This window comes from Scyliorhinus canicula, chromosome 14, assembly GCF_902713615.1.
Source record: "Scyliorhinus canicula chromosome 14, sScyCan1.1, whole genome shotgun sequence".
NCBI lineage: Eukaryota > Metazoa > Chordata > Chondrichthyes > Carcharhiniformes > Scyliorhinidae > Scyliorhinus > Scyliorhinus canicula.
This window is the reverse complement of record NC_052159.1, coordinates 160,707,027-160,724,220: the sequence shown is the minus strand read 5'-3', so window position 1 is coordinate 160,724,220 and position 17,194 is coordinate 160,707,027. Positions and strand designations below refer to the sequence as shown.

Sequence of the window (17,194 nt, the reverse complement as noted above, 5' to 3'; positions counted from 1 at the left end):
GCATTTTCTCTTTCGTTTCAGATTCCAACATCCGCATAATTTGCTTTTACCTCCGAACTATTACTTTTCTTGGCCAATCTGTATGCTTCTTCTTTGGATCGGATACTATTTCTAATTGATGGGATTGAAGGTGGATAAATCCCCAGGGCCTGAGAATCTGCATCCCAGAGTGCTTAAGGAGGTGGCTCTGGAAATAGTGGCTGCATTGGTGGTCATCTTCCTGGATTCTATAGACTCTGGAACTGTCCCTGCAGATTGGAGGGTAGCTCACGTCACTCCGATATTCAAAAAGGGAGGTAGAGAGAAAGCAGGGAATTATAGACCAGTAAGCCTAACATCGGTAGTGGGGAAAATGCTTGAATCCATTATCAAGGACTTTATAGCGGAACATTTAGAAAGCAGTGGCAGGATCAGTCAGAGTCAGCATGGATTTATGAAGGGAGAATCATGCTTGACAAATCTGTTTGAATTCTTTGAAGAGGTAACCAGTACAGTCGACAAGGGGGAGCCAGTTGATGTGGTATATCGGACTTTCAGAAGGCATTTGGCAAAGTCCCGCATAAGAGATTATTGTGCAAAATTAAAGGGCATGGGATTGGGAGAAATGTATTGAGGTGGATAGAAAACTGGTTGGCAGAGAGGAAACAAAGAGTAGGGATTAATGGATCCTTTCCAAATTGGCAGGCAGTAACCAGTGGGGTACCACAGGGATCGGTGCTGGGACCCCAGCTATTCGCAATATATATTAATGATTTGGATGAGGGAACAAAATGTAACATCTCAAAGTTTGCAGATGATACCAAATTAGGTGGGAGGGTGAATTGTGACGAGGATGCAGGGATCCTACAGCAAGATCTGGACAGGTTGGGCGAGTGGGCAAACCAATGGCAGATGCAGTATAATTTGGATAAGTGTGAGGTTATTCATTTTGGAAGCAAAAACAGGAAGGCAGATTACTACCTGAATGGTTGTAAATTGGGAGAGGGGAGTGTACAGCGGGACCTGGGTGTCCTTGTGCACCATTCGCTGAAGGTAAGCATGCAGGTGCAGCAGGTGTAATTGAAAATATGGAAAGATGTGTTATTTGAAACATGGAAGTCTGGCAATATCTGGTCTGAGAGAAACATGAGAGGATACAGGGAAAGATCCCACAAAGGGTTAACAGCAGCTGCAAAGAGCAGGATTATAAAATGCAGATTCCTTCTTCCAAACAGGTTTAGCAAACAAACAGGATTTTTGTATGAAGCTAAAAACAATAGCTCACACCTTCATTGAAATTAAACATCTTAGTAAGCATCTGGAAAAGCATGGATGAGGGTTTCAGTTGAGTTAGGTGATAAATGTAAATGTTTCAAGTTATAACCAAGTGGATTTTTAGCATTATGCTAAACGCAATGATTCACACCTTCATTGAAGTAAAATCAGCAGATAGAAAAGAATGATTAGGGGGACAAATATATAGATGTGAAGCTCTGCTGACATCAGGTAAATTAAAAGAAAATTGGAGACTATCAGTCTATGAGAAACATAATTTAAAGCCAAAATCAAAGTCAAAATTATGAGCTGGTGACACAATTTGAAAATGAAACTATAGAAATGACAGGGATCAAAATTCACACGTCTACTGAAATCAAAGCATTTTTGAACATCAAAGAGGACACAATATAAACAGACCTGAGAGGTGAGGTCAACTCAAAATGAATACTTACTTGTATTAGAATGTTTAGATCAAAGATACTTTTTATAATCCAAGTGAAAGAAAGATTACTTTATGATAAAGCCATAAAAACTTACTAACTGTTACAAAGAGAATATAAACCCAGAGACCAGAGCAGGAACTACCAGAACTCAGAGAGAACTCAAGAGAGAGAGAACCTTACTCGGTTATGGGAAAGCAACATCGGAAGACCGAGCAACCCAGAGATACAAACAGAAGATCCAAAGTTAAAGAAAACCGATTGTCAAGAAAGACTTGAAAGTCTGCAACTGGTCCCAACAAGACAAGGGGCGGAATTCTCCGATCCCCCGGGCCGTTCACGCCAGCCGGCGGAGGGGAACCACTCCGGCACGGGCCTAGCCCCTAAAGGTGCGGAGAATTCCACACCTTTAGGGCGGCCCGACGCCGGAGTGGTTCACGCCATTCCGACACGCCGGGACCCCCCGCCCCGCCGGGTAGGGGCGAATCCCGGCCAAGATCTTTTTTGCCTTTCTAAAAAAGTAATTTAATCTTTTTTAACTTGAAAATAAAGTTAAGTTTAAGTTGGATAACCTGAAAGAGTGGTTATTATTACCATTTTGAAAGTTTACTTTACTTTACTTAGCAAGTCGGACCCATAGGTAAGGTACTAGGTGGTAAGGAAATAAAATTCTTCTATGAAGATACGGGTTATGCCGGGGATAAGTTGAAACTTTAGTTTGACCCAAAAAGCACCCGCTCAAGTCTGCATAGGAGTCAGGGAGTTCGAATCCCTGCTCACCAGTTAGAATATATTGACCCTTTTCTGGTATAGGGGGAAATTCTAAGAATAGTGGTGAGGTAAAAACTACACAGGCGGTAAAGAAGGCTAATGGTATGTTGGCCTTCATTGCAAGAGGTTTCGAGTATAGAAGCAGGGATGTGTTGCTGCAATTGTACAGGGCTTTGGTGAGGCCACACTTGGAGTATTGTGTGCAGTTTTGGTCTCCTTCTCCAAGGAAGGATGTTCTTGCTCTCGAGGGAGTGCAGCGAAGGTTTACCAGACTGATTCCAGGGATAGCGGGACTGTCATATGAGACGACATTGCTTAGGTTGGGATTGTTCTCGCTGGAGTTCAGAAGAATGAGGGGGGATCTCATAGAGACTTATAAAATTCTAACTGGACTAGACAGGGTAGATGCAGGGAAGATGTTACCAATGATAGCTGTCAGCCTGAGGATTCAGGGTAAACCATTTCGGACAGAGATAAGGAGACATTTCTTCACCCAAAGAGTGGTGAGCCTGTGGAATTCATTACCACAGGAAGTAGTTGATGCTAAAACTTTGAATATATTCAAGAGGCGGCTGGATATAGCACTTGGGGAGAATGGGAACAAAGGTTATCGGGAGAAAGCAGGATTAGGCTATTGAGTTGGATGATCAGCCATGATCGTGATGAATGGCGGAGCAGGCTCGAAGGGCCAAAAGGCCTCCTCCTGCTCCAATCTTCTATGTATGTATCTATGTAATGGCCGGCTACTGTCCCTAGTTTTTATGGTCTTTTGGTTCGAAGGTGTTTGACATGTTTGAAGGTGTATCACCAAAAATAGTCTTCAATGGTGCTTGGTACTGCACACATCCAATGGTATTTCAATCATTAATTTTAGATTTACTTTAAGTAAAAACTTTAAAAAGCCATTGATTTAATTTATTTTCCTTAAAAAAATAAACTAATGCACATACCTTATAGAAGAAATACTGGACAAGTTGCGCAATTCGAATATAATAATAATGGCCATGGACAAGTAGCAACTTCTTGAGGTGTTTAATCTTGGGAATACAATAATCACTGTTTCGTGCTGCTTGACGACCTTCCTTCCCCAAAATACCTGGAGAAACAAAACCTCATGAGAACAAACACTCAAAGAAAGAAAGAAGTCACACCAATAAAAGTGAAATTTGATCATTGTGCACTTTGCCCTCCTCTACTTCTATCAATCTATCCCTGTCACTGTACCTTGGCTCTATTTATGAGGATATAACTTTGGTAGATTTGTTACATTAGAGTCAGAGTAGAACATTGCTGGAATTCACAGTACCCAGCTCATTGACATATTTCGGCCATCCAGGAGTGTAAAATGTGGACAATACTCTGGACGCGATCTAACGGCCGTACCTGACTCGGGACGCGCCAGTTGGAGATTTACCTGGCATGCCTCTCGAGATTTCAAAACTTTTCATAGAATGTACAGTGCAGAAGGAGGCCATTCAGCCCATCGAGTCTGCACCGGCTCTTGGAAAGAGCACCCTATCCAAGGTCGACACCTCCACCCTATCCCCATAACCGAATAACCCCACCCAACACTAAAGGCAATTTTGAACACCGAAGGCAATTTATCGTGGCCAATCCACCTAACCTGCACATCTTTGGACTGTGGGAGGAAACCGGAGCACCCAGAGGAAATCCACGCACACACGGGAAGGATGTGCGGACTCCACACAGACAGTGACCCAAACCGGAATCGAATCTGGGACCTTGGAGCTGTGAAGCAATTGTGCTATCCAAAATGCTACCGTGTTGCCCCTGACAACTCGCAAAACGTTGCGATCTGGATCCTGCCCACAAGGGCGGGTCTAAATATGCATATTCAAGGGAGCAGTTAGGCAGATCTACCCAGCGCCCAGGATTGAATCCCCTCATCTCGGAGATCCTGGCCGGGTGCCGTTTAGCACCGGTCTCCACACACATGGGCCAGGCTAACCAGCACTTAGGGGTTCTCCCAGCTGATTGGAGGCCCCAGAGTGATCAGCCTCTGGGCAGGGTGGTACCCTGGCACTGTGACACCCTTACACTGCCAGGGTGCCAGACTGGCAGTGCCAATGTGCCTGGTGACATCTTGCCAGGGATCGGGCCTGGGAGTGCCCTGCCCTTATGAGATGGGCACAGTAAGAAGTCTTACAACACCACGTTAAAGTCAACAAGTTTGTTTCAAACACGAGCTTTCGGAGCACTGCTCCTTCACCTGAGGAAGGAGCATGTGCTCCGAAAGCTCGTGTTTGAAACAAACCTGTTGGGCTTTAACCTGGTGTTGTAAGACTTCTTACTGTGCTCACCCCAGTCCAATGCCGGCATCTCCACATCATGACCTTATGAGATGGGGTAAAGGGGGCTTGAGGGCCAATGTGGGAAAGTTCCAGGAACTAACATCAGAGACAAAGGCATGGATTCCTGGATTTTATGGAGTCGGAACGATTCAGGAACCATTAAAAAATGTCAGGCAGGACCCAAATCCAGAATTCTAAACCCCATTCCTGACACAGGGTAAGGGTATGAGTAAAGAGACAGCACCTTGAACTCCTGACCTGGCTGGTTTTATTGCAGGTCTAGGCATCTCCTAGCCTCGCCTGAATATTTGTGGAGACAGGCAAGTTCTGGATGACTCGTTGTTCATGGCCCCGCAGAGGGATTAAGAACCATAGTCTGGATTCAGGAACTTTTCGAAAGTTAACTTCAACAGCTTTTATCTATGCCCCCTCTATACCAATCCATGCCTCCCACCCACGCTCTATAGCCCCTCATTGCCTCCATGTCAACTGATCACCCTTCCATGTCTACTCACGGCCAAGCAAACGTGATGAGGACAGCTGCAAGATCTTTTCAGTAGAACTGGATGGCTTCATTATGTTTTGCTAAGACTGGAGGCTCATGAAGAGTTTCTCAGCAAGGGGTTCTGCTTTTACATTGGAGAGAACTGTTGACTTTGGTTGACGTCGTCTTTTTATTTCTTTTTGGTTGATTGACATCTTTAAATGGCTATAATAAATTGTTCTTTCTGTGATCTCTTTTGTTAATGTCTCAATGTTTATTTGCCCAAGATTAAGAGTTGTGAAGTGTCTGAAGCCTCTGTTACTGATGCTTTAATGGTCTGCCCCACTACAGCCTATACTCATCCCCCTGAATGAGGATCACAGCACTCGGGGACCTTTCTGCCTCAGTGGGCCTGGCAAGTTGGGAAATTTCCCAACACGGGTTACCTGTCTTTGAAGTGAAAATCCAGCCCAAAGTGACTGAATACTTAAAGATGTATGAATTGATCAAAGAGCCAGTATAGATTTGTGAAGAATAGTCCATGCAAACAGCACAGTAGCACAGTGGTTAGCACTGTTGCTTCACTGCGCCACGGTCACAGGTTCGATTCCTGGCTTTGTTTCACTGTCTGTGCGGGGTCTGCACTTTCTCCCCGTGTCTGCGTGGGTTTCCTCCAGGTGCTCCAGTTTCCTCCCACAAGTCCCGACAGACGTGCTTGTTAGGTGAGTTGGACATTCTGAATTCTCCATCGGTGTACACGAACAGATGCCGGAATGTGGGGACTAGGGGCTTTTCACAGTAACTTCATTGCACTGTTACTATAAGCCTCCTTGTGACACTAATAAAGATTATTGTGATTATGTCCGAATAATCTGGTTGAAGTTTTTTGTAGACGTCTATAATATGGTAAATGTGCGAGTGTTTGTAAATGATGTCCATAAGAAATTCCAGAAGATATTCAATGACATTTCACAGAAGACATTATTAAAAATTCAAGTACACACAATTGGAGAAACCTTGAGACATGAGCTAATAGTAATGGGAACATTTCTGATTGTCAGGATGTTACAATGGATCAGTTCTGGGGCTTCAGATTTTCACCATACATAAGAGTATGCAGAAAATACCTGAGAGACTGATGGCCTCCTCCTGTTACTGTGCCCCTTCTGATCTACCTAATTTCTAGTTGTATTTGGAAGTTGGATGGATGCAGCAGATTCTGAATTACATTGAACAATGATGTAGAGATGTAAAATTAGAGCAGTACAGATGAGAGACATCTTTCAGCCTGTCTAAGATCAAACTCCCAAAAAATTAAATAGTTAAATGGTTCCATAACTGTGACCCAGAGATCCTACCAGGCATTAATCATAAAGAACAATTTATAAAGATAAAAATGTGTTTCATAAATGAATCGATTATTTTACCGATTCCAACATGAGCCTCCAGAATCATACTGACATCATTAGCGCCATCACCAATTGCCAAGGTTATGGGATGCTCTTTTGAAGATTTGATCAATTTAACTATCTGCAAATAAGGGTTAAAAGAACAAACATGGATTAAAGGTTCAAGGCAATTTCAACATCCATCTACCCCAGCATATCACAAAGTAAATCTAAAACATGTTCAGGATAGGGACTTGGAAATTCTTCAATTCATGCTCCATTCTCCAACCAACACCCATCTTCAGACCCCATTCTCTAACCCATGTTGATCTCCAGGTCCCAGTGCTATACTAAAAGGAAAATGTCAGAAATTAGCAGCATGTGTGGCTGGAGAAACAGAATTAACATTTCAGGTTGGTAACCTTTTGCCACACTGCTAGACCTGCTGAGTATTCAAGTACTTTCTGTTTTTATTTCAGATTTCCAGCATTCGCAGTATTTTGCTTTTGTCATAATAATGCTACTTGACAGAACAGCCTTGTTCCAATAAATCTCTGAGTTACTGCGAGCAACACCACTGGTGATGCAGCATATATGCAAAATCTAGGTTTAATATCTTGCTTTCAAAGGAACATTCAGTAAGTATTTAACATATATAACTAACACAAACATTCACGGCTAACCTGTGCTTTCTGTAAAGGTGCCATTCTGCAGCACAAGACTCCACTGCAGTTGCGGCATATTTCCAGAAACAGATCTCTGTAATTACTTGAAGAACCATTTTCGGCAGGTTTCATGATGAGGGACAGTGTAGCTCCATCAATGATCAAACCATAATCATGTAAGTCATTCTGAGAAAATCTAAAACAGCAATACAACAATCCTGGCTTAATTATTCAAAATATATATAATGTTGGTATGGGAGGAATGCATCATAAGATGGTTACAGCACAGGCGGTGCTCATTCAACCCGTCAATTTCATGTTGACTCTGTGCAAGAGCAAGTCCCCCAGTGCCACTCAACACCTTTTCCTGTAGCTCTGAAAATTGTTCCTTTTCAGATTTGATCCAATTCCCTGTTACTGAATCCAATTACTGAATTTATCCCCGCCATGCACTCAGGCAGTGCCTCCCAAATCCTAACCACTCACTGCATTAAATAGATGTTCCTCATGTTGCCATTGCTCCGATTGTCAATGCCCTTGAATCTGAACTCTCTGGTCCTTGATTCTGTAATCAATGATTATGTTACTGGGCTACTGGTCATCCTCCCCACCCCCGACTAATACCCACCCTTCCACTCCCAACTACCTTCCTACATCTCCATTACCCTCTATCCTCCCACCTACCCCTGACCATCTCCCCCAATCATTGATCGCCCCACAGAACTTGATCCCCCCTTACCACCAACCGCGCCCCTGCAACCCCAACACCCCCCACCGACCAACAACCCATCCTATTCACTCACCTTACATACTTACCTTCTCTTCTGTCAGAGTGGCTGAGACCTTCAAACTTACTGGTTTTCACTGTAAAAAAGGATGTGGCTACAAAAGAAGGGACTCCCAGAGCAGCTAAGCTGCACATTTCTCCGCAGGCCTGTGTGGCCATTCTGGGGATGTAGAAAGGAGTGGCAATCACTCCCAAGGTGGACAAGACAAGAAGTGCAAAGTTTGATCAGACCTAATTAGCAATAGTGAGACTATTTTGGACACATCAGCGTAGGGAGAACATACTGCCTTGATGATGACAATTCCTCATTTGGATGGTATTCTGATTAAAGGTTGAGTTATGATACAGAAAGAGCTAAATTTAATTTGTTAATCATCAGTTGATTAACATGCTGAAACCCTTCACAGTGTTTCACATTCTCCACAAAAGGAAGTCGTATAACCCATCATGTCTGTACCTGTCGAAATAGACCTATCCAACTTTTTGTCCGCAGCCTTATAGGTTATATGAGGCACTTCAAATAAGTATTAAAGTGCTTTTTATATGCAATAAAGCTTTGACTAAATAATCCTTTCAGGCAGTGTGTTCCATACCTCACCACCTCTGAATGAAAACCTCTCTGTTCAACTCCCCTCCAATCCTTCTAATTACTTTAAATCCATGCTCCTGAGACATTGACCCCCCTCTAAGAAAAACAAGCTCTTCTTATACAATTTATTTTGCTACTTCAACTTTGTGCATCTTAATTACATCTCCCTTCAACCGTCTCTGTTCTGACAAAAACCCCAATTTATCCAATGTTTCCTCATAGCTCAGATTTTCAAATCCTAAAAATATCCTCTTAAATCTGTATTTCCTCTAATATGACCACATCCTTCCTGCACACATTTTTGTAACTGTGGCCTAATCCGTATTATATAGTTATAACATTGTGCCTCTTGTATGCGTTCTTAACCACTTTATCTGCTTGTCCGGGTACTTTCAGATTACATGCAGTCCAAGTTCCATCAGCTCCTCTATATTTTTCAGGATCCTACCATTTTTGAGTTTTCCCTTAGCGGGCAAACCCCTTCCCAAATGCATTGCATCACACTTCTCTGCACTGAATTCCATTGCTACTTTTTCTATTCACTTGACCATTGATATTGTCTTATAAGCTTTCCTCATTAACTATCGACAGACAGGCATCAAACGAGCAACATAGACCACCGGGAAAGGACACATCGGTGCAAGGCACGGTGAGAGAGAGAACACCCCTCCCTCTCACTAGCACGTGGAGGGACCCCTCAACCCCAGTGCACAGAAGCAGGAGGGCCACAACTGGCAAGCACCCAGCCACTAGCACCCCCAAAAATGTACAAAAATACAGGAATAACCATACAATCCCCCAACAATAAAACAAAACCGACATCAGTACAAGCAGTACCCATAGTCAACTGGGCCACTGCCTTGCTGCTACCACAATTCCAGCATCCGGTCTCCGGACACCATCCAGTCCAAAACTGCAAAAGCGAGTCCGTTCTCCTCCACTTTCATCCCGGCAGTAGGCCAACCAAAATCCACCCCGTGCTCCACTCCCAGCCTGTAAGCAGAAAGGCAGCCAGTAACAAGTACAAGACCCAGGCGTGGTAACTGCAAGCAGGCAAACCCTCTCCTCTTTTTCCCCTGCAAGCAACTTCGGCTCCATCCAGCCAATCGTATCATCATTCATCCTTGCTGCAGTATAGGCTTCAAAGTCCGAAAAAGACAGAATAACACACCAGGTCAGGGTGCAGGGTTACACCATAAGCAGCAGGAGCTCAGAGAAGGGTTCCCCTCCAACACCTCAGAGTATGAGCTACTCAGGTGACTGGGGGACGGAGCTTCATCCTATTTGGAGGAGCTCCCCACCGAATATAAACCCGGGCGTGGAAGCAGTTCAGGGAAGGAGACCCTGAGTGCAGAGGAGAGGAGAGGAAAGGCGAGGAGAGGAGAGGAAAGAGGAGAGATTATAGTGACTAGTGTGGAATAAAGTGAGTTGTACCCAGTCAGCCTAACCTCTTGTGGAGTCTTTGCCTCAGAGTACAACAATTTGCAAACTTTTTATGATGCCCCTTCATTTTATCACATATATGCCAAGAAAAATAAAACCATTGAGAATGTACAGATTCACCAGTATAATGAGGGGATAGAAAGCTGCTATTATGAGGAGAAACTTGAGATAACTGCAGGTTAGCAGTGGCCAGGGGTCTGTCGGGAAGGTAAGTTTACCTGTTTAAAAACTTACCTTCAGAGCTGCAGGAAGTCGGCCGTGGGGATTTCTGGGAAGGTGTGCAGTACCTGTATATAAGTTTGGCGGTTGCTAAACCCGAGACACTACACTTGTAGTGTCCCCCACCCTTCCACCTCCAATAACCTAAGGGGTTGAGTGAATATCAGGTAAGCTCTTCCTTTCTTTTTCTTGTTTTATCTAGAGGGGATGGCAGGGAAGGCAGTGCAATGTTCCTCCTGCAGAATGTTTGAGGTGAGGGACACCGTCAGTGTCCCTGCTGATTTCACCTGTGGGAAGTGCACCCAACTCCAGCTCCTCAGAAACCGTGTTAGGGAACTGGAGCTGGTGTTGCATGAACTTCGGATCATTCGGGAGGCAGAGGTGGTGGTCATAGATAGAAGCTTCAGGGATGTAGTTACTCCGAAGAATAAAGATAGATGGGTGACGGTGAGAGGGGCTGGGAGGAAGCAGTCAGTACAGGGATCCCCTGTGGTTGTTCCCCTTAGTAACAAGTATGCCACGTTGGATACTGGGGGGGGGGGGGGGGGGAGACGACTTACCAGGGGTAAGCCGCGGGGTACAGGTCTCTGGCACAGAGTCTGGCCCTTTCGCTCAGAAGGGAAGGGGGGAGATGAGTAGAGCATTAGTCATTGGAGACTCCATAGTTAGGGGGATAGATGGGAGATTCTGTGGGAACGAGAGAGACTCGCGGTTGGTGTGTTGCCTTCCAGGTGCCAGGGTCCGCGATGTCTCGGATCGCTTTTTCGGGATCCTTAAGGGGGAGGGGGAGCAGCCCCAAGTCGTGGTCCACATAGGCACCAACGACATAGGTAGGAAAAGGGGTAGGGATGTAAGGCAGGAATTCAGGGAGCTAGGGTGGAAACTTAGATCTAGAACAAACAGAGTTATTATCTCTGGGTTGTTACCCATGCCACGTGCTAGCGAGATGAGGTATAGGGAGAGAGAGCAGTTGAACACGTGGCTACAGGGATGGTGCAGGAGGGAGGGTTTCAGATACCTGGATAATTGGGGCTCATTCTGGGGTAGGTGGGGCCTCTACAAACGGGATGGCCTACACCTGGACCACAGGGGTACCAATATCATGGGGGGGGGGAAAATTTGCTAATGAGCTTCGGGAGGGTTTAAACTAATTCAGCAGGGGATTGGGAACCTGAATTGTAGCTCCAGTATACAGGAGGTTGAGAGTAGTGAGGTCATGAGTAAGGTTTCAAACTTGCAGGAGTGTACCGGCAGGCAGGAAGGTGGTTTAAAGTGTATCTACTCAAATGCCAGGAGCATCCGGAATAAGGTGGGTGAACTTGCAGCATGGGTTGGTACCTGGGACTTCGATGTTGTGGCCATTTCGGAGACACGGATAGAGAAGGGACAGGAATGGTTGTTGCAGGTGCCGGGGTTTAGATATTTCAGTAAGCTCAGGGAAGGTGGTAAAAGAGGGTGAGGGGTGGCATTGTTAGTCAAGGACAATATTACGATGGCAGAAAGGACGTTTGATGAGGACACGTTTACGGAGGTAGTATGGGCGAAGGTTAGAAACAGGAAAGGAGAGGTCACCCTGTTGGGAGTTTTCTATAGGCCTCCGAAAAATTCCAGAGATGTCGATGAAAGGATTGCAAAAATGATTCTGGATAGGAGCGAAAGTAACAGAGTAGTTGTTATGGGGGACTTTAACTTTGCAAATATTGACTGGAAACACGATAGTTCGAGTACTTTAGATGGGTCCGTTTTTGTCCAATGCGTGCAGGAGGGTTTCCTGACACGGTATGTAGATAGGCCAACGAGAGGCGAGGCCATATTGGATTTGGTACTGGGTAATGAACCAGGACAGGTGTTAGATTTGGAGGTAGGTGAGCACTTCGGTGATAATGACCACAATTCGATTACGTTTACTTTAGCAATGGAAAGGGATAGGTATATACCGCAGGGCAAGAGTTATAGCTGGGGGAAAGGCAATTATGATGCGATGAGGCAAGACTTAGGATGCATAGGATGGGGAAGGAAACTGCCGGGGATGGGCACAACTGAAATGTGGAGCTCGTTCAAGGAACAGCTACTGCGTGCCCTTGATAAGTATGTATCTGTCAGGCAGGGAGGAAGTGGTCGAGCGAGGTAACCGTGATTTACTAAAGTAGTTGAATCACTTGTCAAGAGGAAGAAGGAGGCTTATGTAAAGATGAGACGTGAAGGTTCAGTTAGGGCGCTCGAGAGTTACAAGTTAGCTAGGAAGGACCTAAGACCTAAAGAGAGAGCTAAGAAGAGCCAGGAGGGGACATGAGAAGTCTTTAGCAGGTAGGATCAAGGATAACTCTAAAGCTTTCTATAGGTACGTCAGTAATAAAAGAATGACTAGGGTTAGAGTAGGGCCAGTCAAGGACAGTAGTGGGAAGTTGTGCATGGAGTCCGAGGAGATAGGAGAGGAGCTAAATGAATATTTTACGTCAGTATTCACACAGGAAAAAGACAATGTTGTCGAGGAGAATACCGAGATACAAGCTACTAGATTAGAAGGGCTTGAGGTTCATAAGGAGGAGGTGTTAGCGATTCTGGAAAGTGTGAAAATAGATAAGTCCCCTGGGCCGGATGGGATTTATCCTAGGATTCTCTGGGAAGCTAGGGAGGAGATTGCTGAGCCTTTGGCTTTGATCTTTTTGCCATCACTGTCTACAGGAATAGTGCCAGAAGACTGGAGGATAGCAAATGTTGTCCCCTTGTTCAAGAAGGGGAGTAGAGATAATGCCGGTAACTATAGACCAGTGAGCCTTACTTCTGTTGTGGGCAAAGTCTTGGAAAGGTTTATAAGAGATAGAATTTATAATCATCTCGAAAGGAATAATTTGATTAGGGACAGTCAACACCGTTTTGTGAAGGGTAGGTCGTGCCTCACAACCTTATTGAGTTCTTTGAGAAGGTGACCAAACAGGTGGACGAGGGTAAAGCAGTTGATGTGGTGTATATGGATTTCAGTAAAGCGTTTGATAAGATTCCCCACGATAGGCTATTGCAGAAAATACGGAGGCATGGGATTCAGGGTGATTTAGCAGTTTGGATCAGAAATTGGCTAGATGGAAGAAGACAAAGGGTAGTGGTTGGTGGGAAATGTTCAGCCTGGAGTTCAGTTACTAGTGGTGTACCACAAGGATCTGTTTTGGGGCCACTGCTGTTTTATAAATGACCTGGAGGAGGGCGTAGAAGGATGGGTGAGTAAATCTGCAGATGACACTGAAGTCGGTGGAGTTGTGGACAGTCTGTAACTGTTACAAGTTACAGAGGGACATAAATAAGCTGCAGAGTTGGGCTGAGAGGTGGCAAATAGAGTTTAATGCAGAAAAGTGTGAGGTGATTCATTTTGGAAGGAATAACAGGAAGACAGAGTACTGGGCTAATGGTAAGGTTCTTGGTCGTGTGGATGAGCAGGGAGATCTCGGTGTCTATGCACATAGATCCCCGAAAGTTGCCACCCAGGTTGATAGGGTTGTTAAGAAGGCGTACGGTGTGTTAGCTTTTATTGGTAGAGGGATTGAGTTTCGGAGCCATGAGGTCATGTTGCAGTTGTACAAAACTCTGGTGCGGCCGCATTTGGAATACTGCGTGCAGTTCTGGTCACCGCATTATAGGAAGGATGTGGAAGCATTGTAAAGAGTGCAGAGGAGATTTACCAGGATGTTGCCTGGTATGGAGGGAAGATCTTATGAGGAAAGGTTGAGGGACTTAAGGCTGTTTTCATTAGAGAGAAGAAGGTTAAGAGGTGACTTAATTGAGGCATACAAATGATCAGAGGATAATCCTCTGGACAGTGAGAGCCTTTTTCCTCGGATGGTGATGGCTAGCAATTAAAGGGGGACATAGCTTTAAATTGAGGGGAGATAGATATAGGACAGATGTCAGAGGTAGGTTCTTTACTCAGAGAGTAGTAAGGGTGTGGAATGCCCTGCCTGCAACAGTAGTGGACTCGCCAACATTAAGAGCATTTAAATGGTCATTGGATAAACATATGGATGATAAGGGAATAGTGTAGATGGGCTTTAGAGTGGTTTCACAGGTCGGCGCAACATCGAGGGCCGAAGGGAGTGTACTGCGCTGTAATGTTCTATGTTCTATATATTTCCACTGGAGCACAGAAGGCAAGAGAAGATTTAAGAGCATTTTAATATGATGAAGTGTTGATGAAGTGAACTGGGTAAGAATCTTTCTTCTGGCTGGGGAATCATTGGAAAATAGGTTAGTGATTTCCCTCTTGAACCATAAGCGTGAATTTTTGTAGCAGTCTTTTTTTAAAGTAAATTTAGAGTACCAAATTCATTTTTTCCAATTAAGGAGCAATTTAGCTTGGCTAATTCACCTACACTGCACATCTTTGGGTTGTGGGGTCAGACACACGCAAACGGGGAGAATGTGCAAACTCCATACGGACTGTGACCCAGGGCTGGGATCGAACCTGGGACCTCGGCGTCATGAGGCAGCAGTGCTAACTACTGCGTCACCGTGTCGCCCTGTAACACCGTTATTGTGAGAAGCGAGGCATAAAGGTGCCGGCAAGCCTGGCTCCACAGAGATTGACCTCAAATTGAATTTAAAGAACCCCCACAATGGACACTGGCCCCGCCCCTGGGTCACTCCCTCAGGCCTCACCCACTTTAGACCTTGCCCCTTGGCAGTGCCAACCTGACTGTGCCACCAGGTCCCTGACCACCCGGAGCTACAATGACCTCCGAGACCTCGGCGGGGTCACCCATATCTGATCTCCATTTTTGGAGAGCAGTAACGATTGCGGCTGGTGTCGCCAGCAGGTGGGAGCATGTTGGGCAGGATTCTCCGTCGGTGGGATCCTTCGCTTCGCTGGCAGCCCACTCATGCCTGTGGATTTCTGATGGCGTGGGGGTGGCCAAAATGGGAAACCCCATTGGCCGACTACTGGGACGGAGAATCCTGCTGCTGGCGGGTCGCACCGCACCAGAAAACGGGTCTGTCGGGACGGAGAATCCCACCCATGACTTTCCTGAAGGATTTGGCAGTAAGCCAATTTTGAATATTTGAATCCATGGTAATTAGGCTTACTCCTCCCTGGGATTGAACCTGATTACGTTGCCAGTGAACGATGGGGATGATCTCATTCGGGGATCTCCTCGTTGCAAATCCTGTTATGGCCCTCCCACGAGAGTGGCCAACCATTACGGGACTTGCGCACATGGCAAACGGGCCAGGAAAATAGCAGCCTTAATACTTTGTCTCAATAGCAAAGAACCAATAGATTAATTAAGATGCCTACCCTGAATAACTGTCTCTCGGCAAACTATCACTGTGTCTGAGAATTACTCTGTTCAAATCGAAAAGCACATCATGTAAACTCTGCTCTTCTAATCGTTTGGTCGTCAACTCGAATATCTGTGTATTTCTTCTGAAAAGCTTGCATGCATAGCATGTGGCTGCAGCTGTTTCCATCTTGTCTCCTGTCAGAACCCAGATCTTCATACCAGCGTTTTGCAAAGCTTCCACCGTCTCAGCAGCTTTGTGTTGCAATCTGAAGAATAATCACATTGAACAATACCTTACTAGTTGAAAAGTCGAATGTATAGTCTCAGGATCAGGTTAAAGCTCCATCTGTTGCAACTGAAGGAAATAGTAACCAAAAATTAAAACATGCCCCGTCTTACAGAACATGTGTTTTTATAGATTATACTTGGTCCATGTAATCTCTCGAACTGGTTTGGGTTGCCTGAGGGAGTGGAAGGGGAATTTTACAGAGCATGTTTTTCTGTCAGTGTCTCTGGACATTTTTTACTTTGGCAGGAATTTACATGGTTGCGGGGGTGGTGTCAGGGTTAGCAGGAACAAAAGGAGTAAGAGGACAGACAGAGAGAAGACAATGCCCGAGTGCAGTGTAAACCCAGTGTGAATTCGGGAATTTGGTTCACGTGGAAATTTGGTACAAAAGAGGGAAAACAGGTGCTTCTTTGTCAGCCTATTTTCAGCCTTCAGTTGCTGGTGAATCTTTCTCGTTCGTCTCCAAGTTAGGAAAAGGTTACTTTCTATTTCTTTAGCTATGAAAATTAATAACTAATTGACTAACTGATATGCTATCAATGAAAACACGACGAGTGGTGAACGTATAATAAACTTTAATAAACTAAACTGAAAGCCTCCTGGCCTCTGATCCCGAACTGGATCAGAGGCAGAGACCAGCCACATTTCTACCGGGCCCGAGGGGAGGCGGAGCCATCGGGCAGTGGTTTACCACATTACATATAATACAGTGGCCATTTACCACAATACACATATTATACACTACAATGATTTACCACACTACTAAATAAACAAGGTTAGACACATGGCAAGGATGGTAGTGCCATGACTGAAGCATGTGGAAATGTGTGGAATGCACTGCGATTGTGGATAACCATATCTGTAGTAAATGTCTGCAGCGTGTGTCATGGATAACCAGCAGTTACACAAATGTAACAAGACATAATAGGATGCCCAGCAACAGTTGAAATCTATCCAGCGACAGCAGTAACCAATATTCAACCAGTTTGCAAAGACTCCATTGATCTCGTTTGGGGGCCATGACCATCTTTCCGTACACTTCTTTTAGGTGTGCTATTTCCCTTTAGGCAGCCTGTTACCTTAGTTGATGAGCCAGCAGGCGGTTGACCTGGTCTCCATGCTCATAAAAGGCCCCCTGTGATTGGCGGAGCTGGTAGACTGCTTTCCCAATGGAGAGCAGATCAAACTCCATTTGTAGTTCTTTTCATCTCTGCCAGTAATTCCATGATCAGGGCCGTGGAATACCACCGATCCATCTCCAAATATGGAGTCGATTAGCT

The 17,194-nt window shown here is 45.0% G+C and overlaps 1 protein-coding gene across 11 annotated transcripts in view; it reads right to left on the bottom strand.

Annotated features, from left to right (window-relative positions):
* atp11a (ATPase phospholipid transporting 11A) overlaps positions 1–17,194 on the bottom strand; it is a 242,039-nt gene that overhangs the window by 91,485 nt on the left and 133,360 nt on the right. For all 11 annotated transcript variants that reach the window (XR_005463256.1, XM_038818831.1, XM_038818829.1 and 8 more), the window contains 4 exons: positions 15,640–15,891; positions 7,336–7,513; positions 6,692–6,794; positions 3,419–3,564 (listed from right to left, as the gene is read on the bottom strand). Coding sequence is in view for 10 of the 11 variants with exons in the window: in XM_038818831.1 (XP_038674759.1) it covers positions 3,419–3,564; positions 6,692–6,794; positions 7,336–7,513; positions 15,640–15,891 (679 nt within the window). In the remaining variant the exon portion in view is untranslated. The remainder of the gene's footprint in view (positions 1–3,418; positions 3,565–6,691; positions 6,795–7,335; positions 7,514–15,639; positions 15,892–17,194) is intronic.